The 13,143-nt window shown below is 42.5% G+C and overlaps 1 protein-coding gene across 4 annotated transcripts in view; it reads right to left on the bottom strand.

Annotated features, from left to right (window-relative positions):
* Positions 1–4,950: 4,950 nt before the first annotated feature.
* The window catches only part of PRPF18 (pre-mRNA processing factor 18), a 48,622-nt gene continuing 40,429 nt past the window's right edge, over positions 4,951–13,143 (bottom strand). For all 4 annotated transcript variants that reach the window (XM_081820609.1, XM_081820611.1, XM_081820610.1 and 1 more), the window contains one exon: positions 4,951–6,308. In XM_081820609.1, the coding sequence (XP_081676735.1) occupies positions 6,228–6,308 (81 nt within the window). In that variant the 3' untranslated portion in view covers positions 4,951–6,227. The remainder of the gene's footprint in view (positions 6,309–13,143) is intronic.

Raw genomic sequence — 13,143 nt, 5'->3', positions numbered from 1 at the left:
TCTGTCTCAAATAAATAAATAAAATCTTTAAAAAAAAAAAAAATTATGGGATGTGGCCATGAGAATGAACGAATCACAATGACACATGATGAGGAGGAGGATCAGAAACCAGAAGAAATGAGGGCGCCTGGGTGGCTCAGTTGGTTGAGCGACTGCCTTCGGCTCAGGTCATGATCCTGGAGTCCCGGGATCGAGTCCCACATCGGGCTCCCTGCTCAGCGGGGAGTCTGCTTCTCCCTCTGACCCTCCCCACTCTCATGTGCTCTCTCTCTCTCTCTCATTCTCTCTCTCAAATAAATAAATAATCTTTAAAAAAAAAAAAAGAAACCAGAAGAAATGAAACATAAAACAAGTCAAGACCACTGAGTCCATTTACAAATGAGCAGATGAAAAATCAGGCAAAACTAACCTATTAGTGACTGCTAATGGGTACAGGGTTTCTTTTAGGGGTGATGAAATGTTCTGAACTTAGATTGTGGCGATGGTGGTACAACTCTGAATAGTCTAAATCTCTATATACTTTAAATGGGTGAATTGTAGGGTATGTACATTATGGAGCAGTAATGATGTTAGACATTAGGACCATGGTTGTGACCAGAAGGGGGCATGAGGAGACTTCCCGGGCATTAACAACGTTCTTTCCTGACTCGGGTGCTGGAGACTTTGGGGAGATATTCACTTTGAAAAATGTATCAGGATACGGTAGTCTTCTTATTTGTACATTTTTCTATATTACACAATTGCTTAAAAATTTACATAAAAAGGAATGTAATCCAGCCCTACCTCAGCCTTGGGAAGTAATCTTTAAAGGCATGAGCCAACCCTCAATAGAGATTTGATGCACGATGTATCTTTCTCTGCCTCAACCCTACCTCTGAGCTCCCACCTATTTTATACCTTGGTTCATCTCCCTTTATACAACTGACAGCCAGCATAAGGTAGTCACCAAACCACGCTGCCAACTATATGTTGTGTGTTGTGGTTATCCTCCCCTTGGGGGATAGTCTCTTCATCTGAAATATAAGAACTGCTGCTTCGCAAGTACTTAGCATTGGAAAGGTTTTATAATCTGCTAAACTTCACACTAACCTTGAACGCTGAGTGTGATCTCTATAGCTCTGTATTTAAAAAACTTTTTAAAAGTAGAGTCCTTCTGGGCACATGCACCCCAATGTTTATAGCAGCAATGTCCACAATAGCCAAACTATGGAAAGAACCTAGATGTCCATCAACAGATGAATAGATAAAAAAGACGTGATACACACACACACACACACACACACACACACAATGGAATATTATGCAGCCATCAAAAAATGAAATCTTGCCATTTGCAACGACCTGGATGGAACTAGAAGGTATTATGCTAAGTGAAATAAGTCAGTCAGAGAAAGACAATTATCCTATGATCTCACTGACATGAGGAATTTGAGAAACAAGACAGAGGATCATAGGGGAAGGGAGGGAAAAATGAAAAGATGAAACCACAGAGAGAGACAAACCATAAGAGACTCAATCTCAGGAAACAAACTGAGGGTTGCTGGAGTGGAGGGGTGTGGGAGAGATGGGGGTCTGGGTGATGGACACTGGGGAGGGTATGTGCTATGGTGAGCACTGTGAATTGTGTAAGACTGTTGAATCACAGACCTGCACCTCTGAAACAAATAATACATTATATGTTATTTAAAAAAAAAAAAAAAAATGGAAGAGGATGGAGGTTTGTTCAGGACTTAAAGAGTTATCAACAATATAGTTATTCCTCAGCACCCAGTTGTGCCAAATCCTCATACCCCACTTTCAGCCGTATCTCCAGAAAGCACAACCTTCACTGTAATAGACCTTTGTAGTGACCCTGAAAGCCAATACCTGTTTGCCTTTACATGGGAAAATCAACAATTTAGGGGTGCCTAGGTGGCTAAAAAAAATAAAAAGTAGAGTCCTTCTGCCCTGAATTCATCTACCAGGTTATTTCCATCCTTAACTCTACTGATAATTGGTGGTCTTAATGGGTGGTTTTCAAACTACTGGTCACAGTGCATTAATGCGTCGTAACCCTGTTTGGAGTCACAGCCAGCATATTCTTAAAAGAAATACAAGAGAAGAGTATGTGAGTGCTTTTGTTTCAATTATATGTGCATTCATGTACGCACGCATTTGTTACTGTTATACTTTGAATTGTGGTCAGAAAGTTTCCAAAGCTACAGCTTTAACTCTCCTGCTTCCCGGGAGGGCAGAACCTCCAAGCCAAGCTCAGACTACAACACTAAAGCTTCCCGATTGTTCCTACGTCTTAAAGGCAGAGCAGTTGGAAAAAAAAAAAAAAAAGGCAGAGCAGTTGGACAGGAAAGGCAATTTGGCAATGACAAACTGTGAGTTCAGAAAGGCACAGAGAGCAGACTGCCCAAATGACTCTTGCCCATCGTGGGAGGAAGCTCAGTGAACACTTCTGAGGTCACGGATCATACTCGAAAGGAAGCTTGAAACTTCTTAGCTGCTCTCCCCGGTGAAAGTATGTATCCAGCCTGAATGCTGTGAGGGAAGGCTGACAGTATTTTCAAAGCCGGTGCTTATAGGCGGGGAGGCGGGACCCCACAAAACCAAGCCGCCTGCTTCAGCAGAGCAATCCCGACCGGCAACGTGAGGGCGGTTAGCTCCAGCAAGCTGTACCAAGGACCCCAGGGTTTAGTACGGGCACAACTGAGTAAGTAATCAAAGCTTTCATAATAAGCTTTTGGTAAATATACAAAACCTTTTTTTTTAAATGAGCACGGCTCCCAGATCTTGAATGGGATCGGCTCACACCACAACTGCCGCCAGCCACACTGCCTTCCCCGAGTTACTCCACACCCCCAGAACTTGTTTTTAAATTTCAAAAGATGTTCAGGATACTGTTAACCATTAAAGTACTAGCGTGTGGTTAGAATTCAGCCAATGGAGCTACTGGGTCTGTGATGAAAACCAGTTGCCATAACAGTGGTCCTGTAGTGACCCTCAGGGGGCTGGTGCTGGCTCCTCACACAGCTGGAAACTCCCACATCAGAAGCCGTGAGGCAGGGCTTGCAGCTCAGGACTCCCAATATGGTCCCATACCATACATTTCTACGGGGTCAAGTCGGCCAGCGAGGGGCTTCATGGGAGCGTACTGGAGAGGCACATCTCCAAGACACTCCGACAAAGGCGATCGCGACACTGCAATTTAACGCCCCCCTTTCACTAAAACTGCCCGAATTCTACCATCTCCTATGTTAATCCTTAAAAGGGGGTGACTGTGTGGCTGAAAAGGAGCCAGTGATAACGAATCCCCAAATTCAAATCTACCAAAGACTCTGGAACACTTTTCTGTTGTCTTTTCTAAACTGCTCACAGAATAAATGACTTTCAAGTGAAAAGACAGTTGTGTTTCTCAAGTATTTACGGGGGTCAAAACCCAGGGCAATCGAAAGTGTGAGAATAGGTCAGGAAATCACCAGCTGGAAGGACTTAACACCAAGAAGCCCTTCTGCTATCAATCCTATTTCCCATTCCTCCCAATTCTCGCTGAGCTCGGAGCAGATCCCTCAGTTCTGTGACTCCTGACAGATGCCTTCCCAGCTCGGGTCTCTCGGGACCTCCCCTTCTCCTCAGGAGATCGGGACCATCCTCGTTCTCTCTCCCTCAATTGTCTTTGGCCTCAACTTCATTTCCTAATTTTCCCCAAAGACTGAGAGCACAGCCCTGGCTTCCAGGCTGCCACAGGCTCTGTATTGTAATGCTAAAATCTACTGCTTGGTCTTTGCAGTTGGCAAGAACACTCCCAGAAAATACAGGATTACTTGTGAGAGAATACCAGCATTTTATTAAATCTGACTCCAGAAAGAACTCCTCTGGACAGGAGTCTGGGCCGGCAGTAATGAAGAAAGGGAAGAATGGTTAATTTCAGGGCTGTGACTGATTTTTAAAGGATGCCTTTATTATTTTAAAAATAGCTAAAAGCAGAAGTATGTCATATCCGCTGAACTAAAATTTTCATGATGTGGAGAACGCGGGAGGTTACTGTTCTATATAGCCACGTGATTATTTGCAAGTAACAGAAGACCTTTAATTTCAGGGAAATGGAAAGCTTTTCTACGAACCTGCTTCCCTCTACCTAAGCCCCAATGGTTAACATTCACAGGACTATAGAAAGTTACCATTTTTTTTTTTAAACCTTCTACCCATACAGATCAATTTTAGAAGGTATTGGTGTCACCTGATACAGTTTCTTCTTTATGTGGAGTATTAACTAACAGCAAATGGAAAGACAACATGAAAACAACGGACTGCCATGCTGTGTGGTCTGATTGTGAATAAAGAGAAGTAATTTGGGGAGTATTCATTCAACAGTATTTATCAACAAGTCCAACACAACAAGATTACGTAACTCAAGTCTAGACTAGCGTCCTATCTTACGAAAGTCTCTCTCTCATTTGCCCTAGAGTAAGCTCTCCTAAGTCCTAACTAATTTAATCATAAGAAATGGTTTCCAAAGTGGGGAGTGGGGTAGGGAATAAGCCTGATTCAATTCAGGACGGCGGGCTCCAGCCACCCTGTGCAGAAACCCAGCAGAAATGATCCGACAGGCATGGCCATACACAGGTGACCACAAGAGGCTCTCGAGCCTTCCCAAAGGGGCCAGAATAGGTGACCGTGGAGCTATGAGAAGCTACCCCCACCTACGACTCAGCGGACTCTAGCTCCCACCACGTCCTCTCACCCTTTCAACTCCCAACTGGCTGAAATCGGGAGCAGTCACCGAGCCCAGACACAGTCCCTGCTTGGTAACCGCTCCTACCCCTACGGCTGTCGCTGCCACCCCCCCCAACGTTGGTGTTACCCTGACTTGAGCACACACCGCCCCTCGGCACAGGGCTCAGGAACGCTACTGCAGTAACACTCTAGGAACGAGGACACAAGAACCAGTACCCACTGAGCTCTCATTTGCCAGGCAGCGCACTAAGCATTTTATTTGACTTGACCACCACAGCGGCATGCTGAGGTGTACACCCCAGGGCCTCGCGACCGTTTGCAGACGGGGCAAAAAGGAGGCAGAGACAGGCTGAGTGACACCCAGGGTCTCGCACTTGTAGGGGGAGAGCTGGGACCTCCAGCTCGGCAGTGCTGACTCGGGAGCACCCCCCTACTGCTACCCAACACTGTCACACCCCCTGGGCAGGTCAGTTCCATTCACCCACCTTCCTCTATTAACCGAGGCCTCTCAACTTGCAGAGCGCAGCGATTCGTCACCATTATACCATTATCTGCACAGGACACTGTGTGAGATTCGGAAGTCCTCATGTGGGCCAACTCAGACGCATGGCCTACTGTGTCAGGCAGTGACCAGAGTCCCGGCGCCTTGTTCTATGCGCGGTGGCACAGGGCCGGGAGCGGCGGTCCACCGCGGGCCCTGCAACAAGGAGACTCACAGGCAGTCCTAGTCTGGGAAGAACCAGTGGTGTCACAACGTCCCCATCCTTGGCTGGCTTGACAATCCACTGCCCCACCTTGAACCTTGAGGCACTGGGCTTCTTAATTTAAACTTCTGTTGGTATAATATACCATCTATTTTGAACTGCGATTTCCTGTTAATTCTTCTGTCCCAAAGAGATGACAAATACTAAAATTTACACTCCTTAGAAGGTAAAAGCAAGCCTTGAAATGCAAGAAAAACAACACTTGAGTTAACAGTAATAACATTTACATTCCAATTCTACTGCAAGATGGCAAAAGTTCAGCAACATTTAAGGACTATAAAGTTTCATTAAATGGTTCCATATTTTTGTTGAAATATATAAAAATATTTTTTATAAATGCTACATAAAAGACAATGTGAAAATTACCGTATTTTACAGAAAGAAATTAAGTCCATCCTCAAATGTTCCTTTTCAATCCTCTAAGTGCCAGCTTGTAGGTCTAGAGGGAAGACGTCATTTTAGACCCTCTTCTGGGACAGTTGTCTACACATTTAAATTCGAGGAAAAGTCTTTAGAACTTAATTTTTTGACTATTTAAAGTAAATGACACAAAAATCAGTTTGTAGCCAGATGTGACAGGAGAGCCAACACCGTTTCTTAAAACCGAGAGAGCAGCATTAGGTAGAACTCAAACACAGGAAACCGCATTATTCTTCCCTCGTTCCTGTTGGGAATTCCAGAAGTCCGTACAGCACGTCCACTTAAGTTTCTCGTTACTTAAGACACCATACCCAGATTTCACAGTGCGTTGTACTCCACACATTTTGATGGATCTGTAGGAAAGTGCTTCTGGCAAATGGTCATTAACCTCTTCAATCCCTAAGAAAATAAGAATAAAGACTGGTTATGAATAGCTGAACTATTCTGAATTGCCCTTCGCTTTACTCCTGGGTTTACCAATGTCCCCATGGGAACGTAGCAGTCCCCAGCAACACCACTCAGATGTACATGGAGAGACATGTTTATTCACATGCACCCAAGGTACATACAACACAGAGCGAAACTGTCCACAGTAACAACAAAAGTACTGGCAACAACCCAAATGTCCACAAGAAGAGAATATATGAATAAGCTTTAATATGCTCACCAGTGGAACATTCTACAGCAGTAAACGTGAATTAACTAGAACGCCAGCAGGTTCCAACAGAGAGTGAAGCCCCAAGTGCCCCGCTTGTGCACCCACGCTAGGTACCCAGACAGCAGCTCTCCTGCGTATCTAGCAAGTGCCGCTTATGTACCATCTTTGCGAGAACTGAGAAAAGAGCCACTCAAATCATCTTCTGTGTTCATGGAGGAATTCTGTTGATGAGGGATTCTGGTTGAGAACAACTGATACACATGCATCTTAGAAACAATGTTGAATGTAAAAAGCAAGTGGCAAAGGCTACATTAAGTATAATGTCATTTTAATAAAACTGAAAATCAACTTGAAAGAGAATATATGTCTTATAAATACACACATAATGTGGTAGAATTACTTTTGAAAAAGCAAGGCAATGACAAATTCAGACTTAACAGTTACTTCTGGGGTAGAGGAGGAAACAGTCAAGGATCTTCAGAATGTTCTAGTTCTTAAGCTGGAACAGGTCTCTAGATAGGTTTTTTGTTTCTTTCCTAACTTACATATTACATGTATTCTTTTGTATTACCAAATATTACATGATAAAAACATTCTAATGTAATCATAAGAACACAATACAACATCCCAAACCTAACCTGGCTAATCCTTCAGAATTTAGTCGAAGGATCCCTGTACTGCCTCTGTTCTGTACCTTTGGCATCTGTCACCAGACTCTGATTCTTTTCAGGCAACTACGACACACACAAATTCGGATCTCACAAATTTCAACTGCTTTTATTTCTTCTGTAGTTTGGCCAGTTCTTGGCCAATCTGTAACTTTGTAGCAACTTTTTAAATTGTTGACAAGAACTGTCATTATTAGAAGTCATTCGGTCTCTTTCAGCTCACCCTTCACAGATCCTTCTGTGATCTTTCAACATCCTTAGTTGGCATTTGGCTTTTAGTTACCCATCTTGGCTTTCTCATCCACCACTGAGCAAACATACCTCTAAGTCATTATCCAAATTCACGAACGAGAGAGGGACAAGAGTAGAAACCTGCAGCATGCCACTACAGATCTCTCCAGAACAATTCTGGGAAAAGCTCTGCCAGCAGCAGTGAATCCTATCAACTCTTCCGTCTACCAGTCTACAAACTTCTTTGTTTACAAGGAGACACTCTGCCCAGTGTTTTATTGCAATCTATATATAAACCACCACCACCAAGCATAGTGGCACTTAATTTTAATGACTCACAAGGCATTATTCGGCACAAATCAGTTTAAGGTTTCTCACCTTGGGTTTGCAAAAACTGAAGCCACCCAGTCCCTATCATAGTAAAGAGAACAATGAAATCCTATCACAGGCCAAAGGCTGACTATGGTCAGAGCTCTACTGGATACTGAATATGAAAATGTATACAGCACACTGCCTGCTACTTAACTAGGATTCTCTCAGGATTCATTATCTTTCCTCAAAATGATACAGTGAAATAGCATCAGCTCTTTAAACAAGAAAGAGCTTCATGACCTAGCAGGAAAAGCAGTGTGTGGCTATCATTATACAAGGCAATAACAGAAGGGCGTATCTGGAAGTCTGAGGAAGGGCAGAACGCAGCCTGAAAAGGCACACTGATATAATGGGGACCTAAATCATCGTCAAGCATTTAGAACTCTTATTCCGTAATCACCTAAGTAGGCAAACAACGCTTACACTCAGGGAAATCACCAAAAGCAAAACAAAACCACCACCAAAAAAGTCCCTGCAAAACCTCTTTGGTGTCACAGTTAACTAAACACAAATACACATCCCTTCCAATATAAACTGAACTATAATCTAACACATTCGACATCCGAGGGTCATGATTTTCAAACATCTTAAAGTCCTTCATAGATTCGAAGAGTGTCCACATTCTGCTACTTAAGAAGTAGGAGTGTGGAGGAAGGTTAGGTTTCAGCTGATTTCCAAGACCTCTGCAGGCAGTGCAAAGAGAGACTGTGTCCTTCGCCTTGCTCCTCATTCACGTGTTCTCGGGGCCGGCCCGAGGATGAAGACCCTTCCCTCTCACAGTCCCACTTCTCCTTCTGGGAGTTCTAACCATGTGTATGCAGACATGTGATCTGTAGCCATGGGGATATATGTGATGGCACTGGCCTGGCACCTGACATTTTCTGAACGAAGAGGTGAGAAGGAAGAGGGCTGGCTGAGAAAGCCCGCCCCGACGAAACGCAAGCAGCCTTAGCTGGCCGCAACACAGCAAGAATGATTATGAGCGAATACAAGGCCAACTGGTGTTCAGACTGCTGGAGGCGGTTTTCCCTGTAAGAAATGGAATCTTGGCTGTTGGATCCTCATAGGAGATATCTGTGATGCTTACTTAACCTCACTAAGCAGATTCTAGGATTTAAAAATAAATACCAGTATCCTGTCTGAAATCTTAGTTGCCAAAAGGTTGTGAAATTCAACAGTCTGAGTCCTAAATAGTTACCAGGAAACACTATGATTCATTTTTGCAGTAAGGACTCCTAGTACGCAGCCCAAGTTTTTCAAGGGGCGTAATGTCAGGACAGCATATGGTTATTTTCCAGATGGAAACAAATCTTTTCAATTAGATCTCCCGGGATTTCTGTTTCAAATTGCTTGAGGATGCTTAAGCCAGTAAGACAATGAGCTGCTTGGCTTAGCTTACTGCAAACAGCTTCTTAAAACTGGTGCTACTTTTAAATGTAATTTTTATTCCCATGAAAGCAGTACATTTATTTAAGAAATCTTTATTCAGGGGCTACAGTGTGCCAAGCACTGTTCTAGGCTGAGAATACAGGGAACAGAGCAGACAAAAATCCCCACACTCATTGAGATTATCTTCTAATGACAGAACACAGCCAAGAACCAAAAGGAGTACGTAGCACACCTAATGTTAGATGATAAATGCTATGGCAAAAAATACAGCAGGGAAGGGGTGTGTGTGGACATGGGGAGTGGCCAGCAGAGCTCTGAGCAAGAGAGCATCATAATCGGATTCATATTTTAACTGCATCGCTCTGGGTGCTGTGCAGATACTGAAGAGGGGCAAGGATAGGGGGCGCCTGGCTGGCTCAGTCAGTAGAGCATGCGACTCTTGATCTCGGGGTTCTAAGTTCAAGCCCCACGTTGGGTGTAGAGATTACTTAAAAATAAAATCTTAAGGGGCACCTGGGTGGCTCAGTCGTTAAGCGTCTGCCTTTGGCTCAGGTCATGATCCCAGGGTCCCAGGATGGAGCCCCGCATCGGGCTCCCTGCTTCTCCTTCTCCCACTCCCCCTGCTTGTGTTCCCTCTCTCGCTGTGTCTCTCTCTGTCAAATAAGTAAAATCTTTAAAAATAAATAAATAAATAAAATCTTAAAAAAAAAAAAAAGGAGCAAGGATAAAAGCTCAGAGTCCAGACAGGAGACGCTGCAGTAACCCAGGGGAGAGAAGCTGGTGGCTGAGCCCAGGTGGCAACAGTAATGGTGTGAAGAAGGGGCCAGACCGCAGATATACTCTGCATATAGAACGTTCAAGGTTTGCCAACACACAGGTTATGGGCTGACACAGGAAAACTATGCCATGTTTTGTGTATACATAATTATTTTTTTGAAGTCATATATTACTTAAATAATGGCAGTTCTCTGCCTCAGCCTTTCCAATCCCTAATTCTAGCACCCCAGAGGCAACCACTTTAAATCTCGTGTTTCTTCTGGTATTTACTGCCATCTTTCTAAATATTGAGACAGTGCCTCATTTTTCTTCTGTCTCACAATAGTCTGTACTGACTTCCTACTGTGAAAGCGGACATTTAATCCTCTTACACCACACCCACTGGCCCTTCACAGGCACACACATCTAAAGGCGTTTCTCTTCCCCACCCTCCCCAATCACAATTCCTGGCGAAGGCAACATTCAGGATTTACTGCAGACTGTCTACACAAATATTATCCAAAGCAGAGCCACGTGGTATATTATGACGATATCCCCTTTCATATTTGTCTCTTTGTGTTTGTTTATGGAGATACCACCGATTCATTCTCCACCAGCAGACTACGCTCCGTATGACTGAACGTAACAGGTAATATATCTGTTCCATTTTTCTCCTGGAGCCCTCCACGTGTTCCAGAACAAATGAATTCCAGATATCTTTGTACTGCTACTATCCTAGAGCATCCCTTCACCTCCAAACTGGCAGTTCCTTTTGATCCACTCTTGTGCTGGATCTTGTTTCCTGGATCTTTTTCGTTTCCCTCCGTCACCGTGGTGGAGCACGTCCTCGAGTAGAGGCGATCTAACACAGTGGACTTCGGATTACCCAGGTTCAAGTCCTCACTCCACCACTTCCTAGCTGTGGAACCCTGGGAACTAACTTCTCCATGGCTCAGTTTCTCTACTTGGAAAAGAGAAATTGTACCATCAACCTCATATTGTTGCTCTAAAGTGCTAAAGTGAGGCACACAGTGAGCACTATGTAAATGTTAGCTATAATAATGATTCCAGAGAAGGATATGTGAGAGGTCACAGTCTGAAGACATTTTGAGACTCGTCTAAAAATATCTTTAGCCTATATTCACACTTAACGGATAGTTCAGAGAAGAATGTTAACTGAGTTGAAAATTATTTTCCTTGCTATGACACAGGTACTCTTCCACTGTCTCCCAGCTTCCAGAACTGTTAATGAGAAGTACGATGGCATCTGAATTCCTGAGTCCCTGTAAATGACCTATTTCTTTTCTCCCAAAGCATTTAAAGTTTTTTTTTTTTTTTTTTAAATCTTTGGCCTTCCAGTATTTCATTATATTAGGTCTTGATGTGAGAGCTTTCCTGTTCATATGCTATATATTCAATGAAAGCTAGCATGCTTTTCATTCTAGACACTCACATCCTTCAGCTCTGGGAGGTTTTTCTGCATTAATCTTTATTTCCTACCCTCCAATTTCTGTTCGCTTTTTCCTGGAATCTGAATAGTGCAGATCTTTCTAGATGGACTCCCTCATTCTCTTATCCTTCTAACTCTTTTAACTTCTGAATTTCTGCTATAATGTTTAATTTCTAAGAGCTAATTTTGATTCTCTATTCTTTGTGGCATACTGTTATTTCATGGTTACAGCCTTAGCTAAGGATATTAAGCAAGCTTTTAATTGAAGGGTTTTTTTTTCCCCCCGTTCCTTCTTTCTCTGAATTCCTTTTTTTCTATGGTTTATTGTGTCACTTTCACACTGTAAACTTTCCCTAAAGGTCTGATGATCCTAGGTGAACATTCATATTTACGAATAAGGCACTGAAGAGCTAAGGGAAACTCCCTGAATGGACAGGGTTTGTCAATGGAGCTTCATTACGGCAGAAAGCTAGTTTTTTTTTTCATTGGAGGACTACTGAGTGTCAATAACTGCCAATCTTTTCTCTTGAGTCAGTTCAAAGAGAAGAATCCTCTCAATTCCTGAGTGGGAATAAAAACCCGGCTTCCAGCATCACAGAACCAGGGCAGAATAGGACCTACAGGGCTCATTTGTCAATACACAGGCTCTCAGTTAAGTATACTGTTTTCACTACAGCATTACACCCTTCCTGAACAGTACAAATCCCTCAGGAAGTTAACTAGCTTTCTGCTAGAGAAGGGCCCACTTGGGTAAAGGAGAAGGAACCTCTAGAATACTTACCCTAAATTCTCAACCACTCCCTTGTTTTCAGCCCCATCCCATAGTCTGGCCTTTTAGAAGAAGTGCCCAACAGCCCCACATCTTGATCCTTCCAGATTCTACCCAGTTTACATTAATGGCTCCTTAAGGACTCCTCCCCACACAAATTTAACCAAAATGATTTTTTTTTTCATCAGTATGTTTCTAGAAAAATATATGCATTTAAATAAAAGTCTAATTGATGAACTGTACACTTAAAAGTGATGAACGTGGTAAATTTTGTGTATTTCACAATTTTCCAAAAATCTAACTGAAAGCGTTACAGAATATTCTAGATAAAGTATAAAAATATCAAATACAGACACAGTTTGGTGTAGTATAGCATGTGATACAGGATACAAATTCTACATAATGAAAGTTGCTTATACCCAGATAAATCAATGAACCATAACATCAACTTGCATCCATTAAAAAATTACCAATTTTTTTATTATTGCAGAAAAGAGTAACTTTTTAAAACCGAACTAAACTACAATCACAATTCTTTCGCTAGACTTGCCTTTTCTTTTATAAACTCTCATTAGTTACTAGGACTTGAAGATTTTGTTGTTCTTAAGTAATCTTTGTACTGAAATATAAAGAAGACATTTCATCACATCAATTATTTCTGTCCCTGTCACTAGTCTACACTCTAAGAACAAAGTCCTGAAAATGAAAGTACAGATCTGTCTAGTGATACAGCCCAAGAATGTGAAGAGTAAGAGATGAGCTCAGTGACATCTTTTTTTTAATTTTATTTTATTATGTTATGTTAGTCACCATATAGTACATCATTAGTTTTTGATGTAGTGTTCCATGAGTGACATTTTCTACCTAGCTATTTAAAATTCTGTCAATGAGCTGCCAAAGTTCTAATAAAGGAATAAATTAACATGACACAAGAATTAATT

This window comes from Leptonychotes weddellii, chromosome 5 (assembly GCF_054177405.1).
Source record: "Leptonychotes weddellii isolate Sample4059 chromosome 5, ASM5417740v2, whole genome shotgun sequence".
NCBI lineage: Eukaryota > Metazoa > Chordata > Mammalia > Carnivora > Phocidae > Leptonychotes > Leptonychotes weddellii.
The sequence above is the reverse complement of the archived record's forward strand: the minus strand, read 5'-3'. Positions and strand labels throughout refer to the sequence as shown.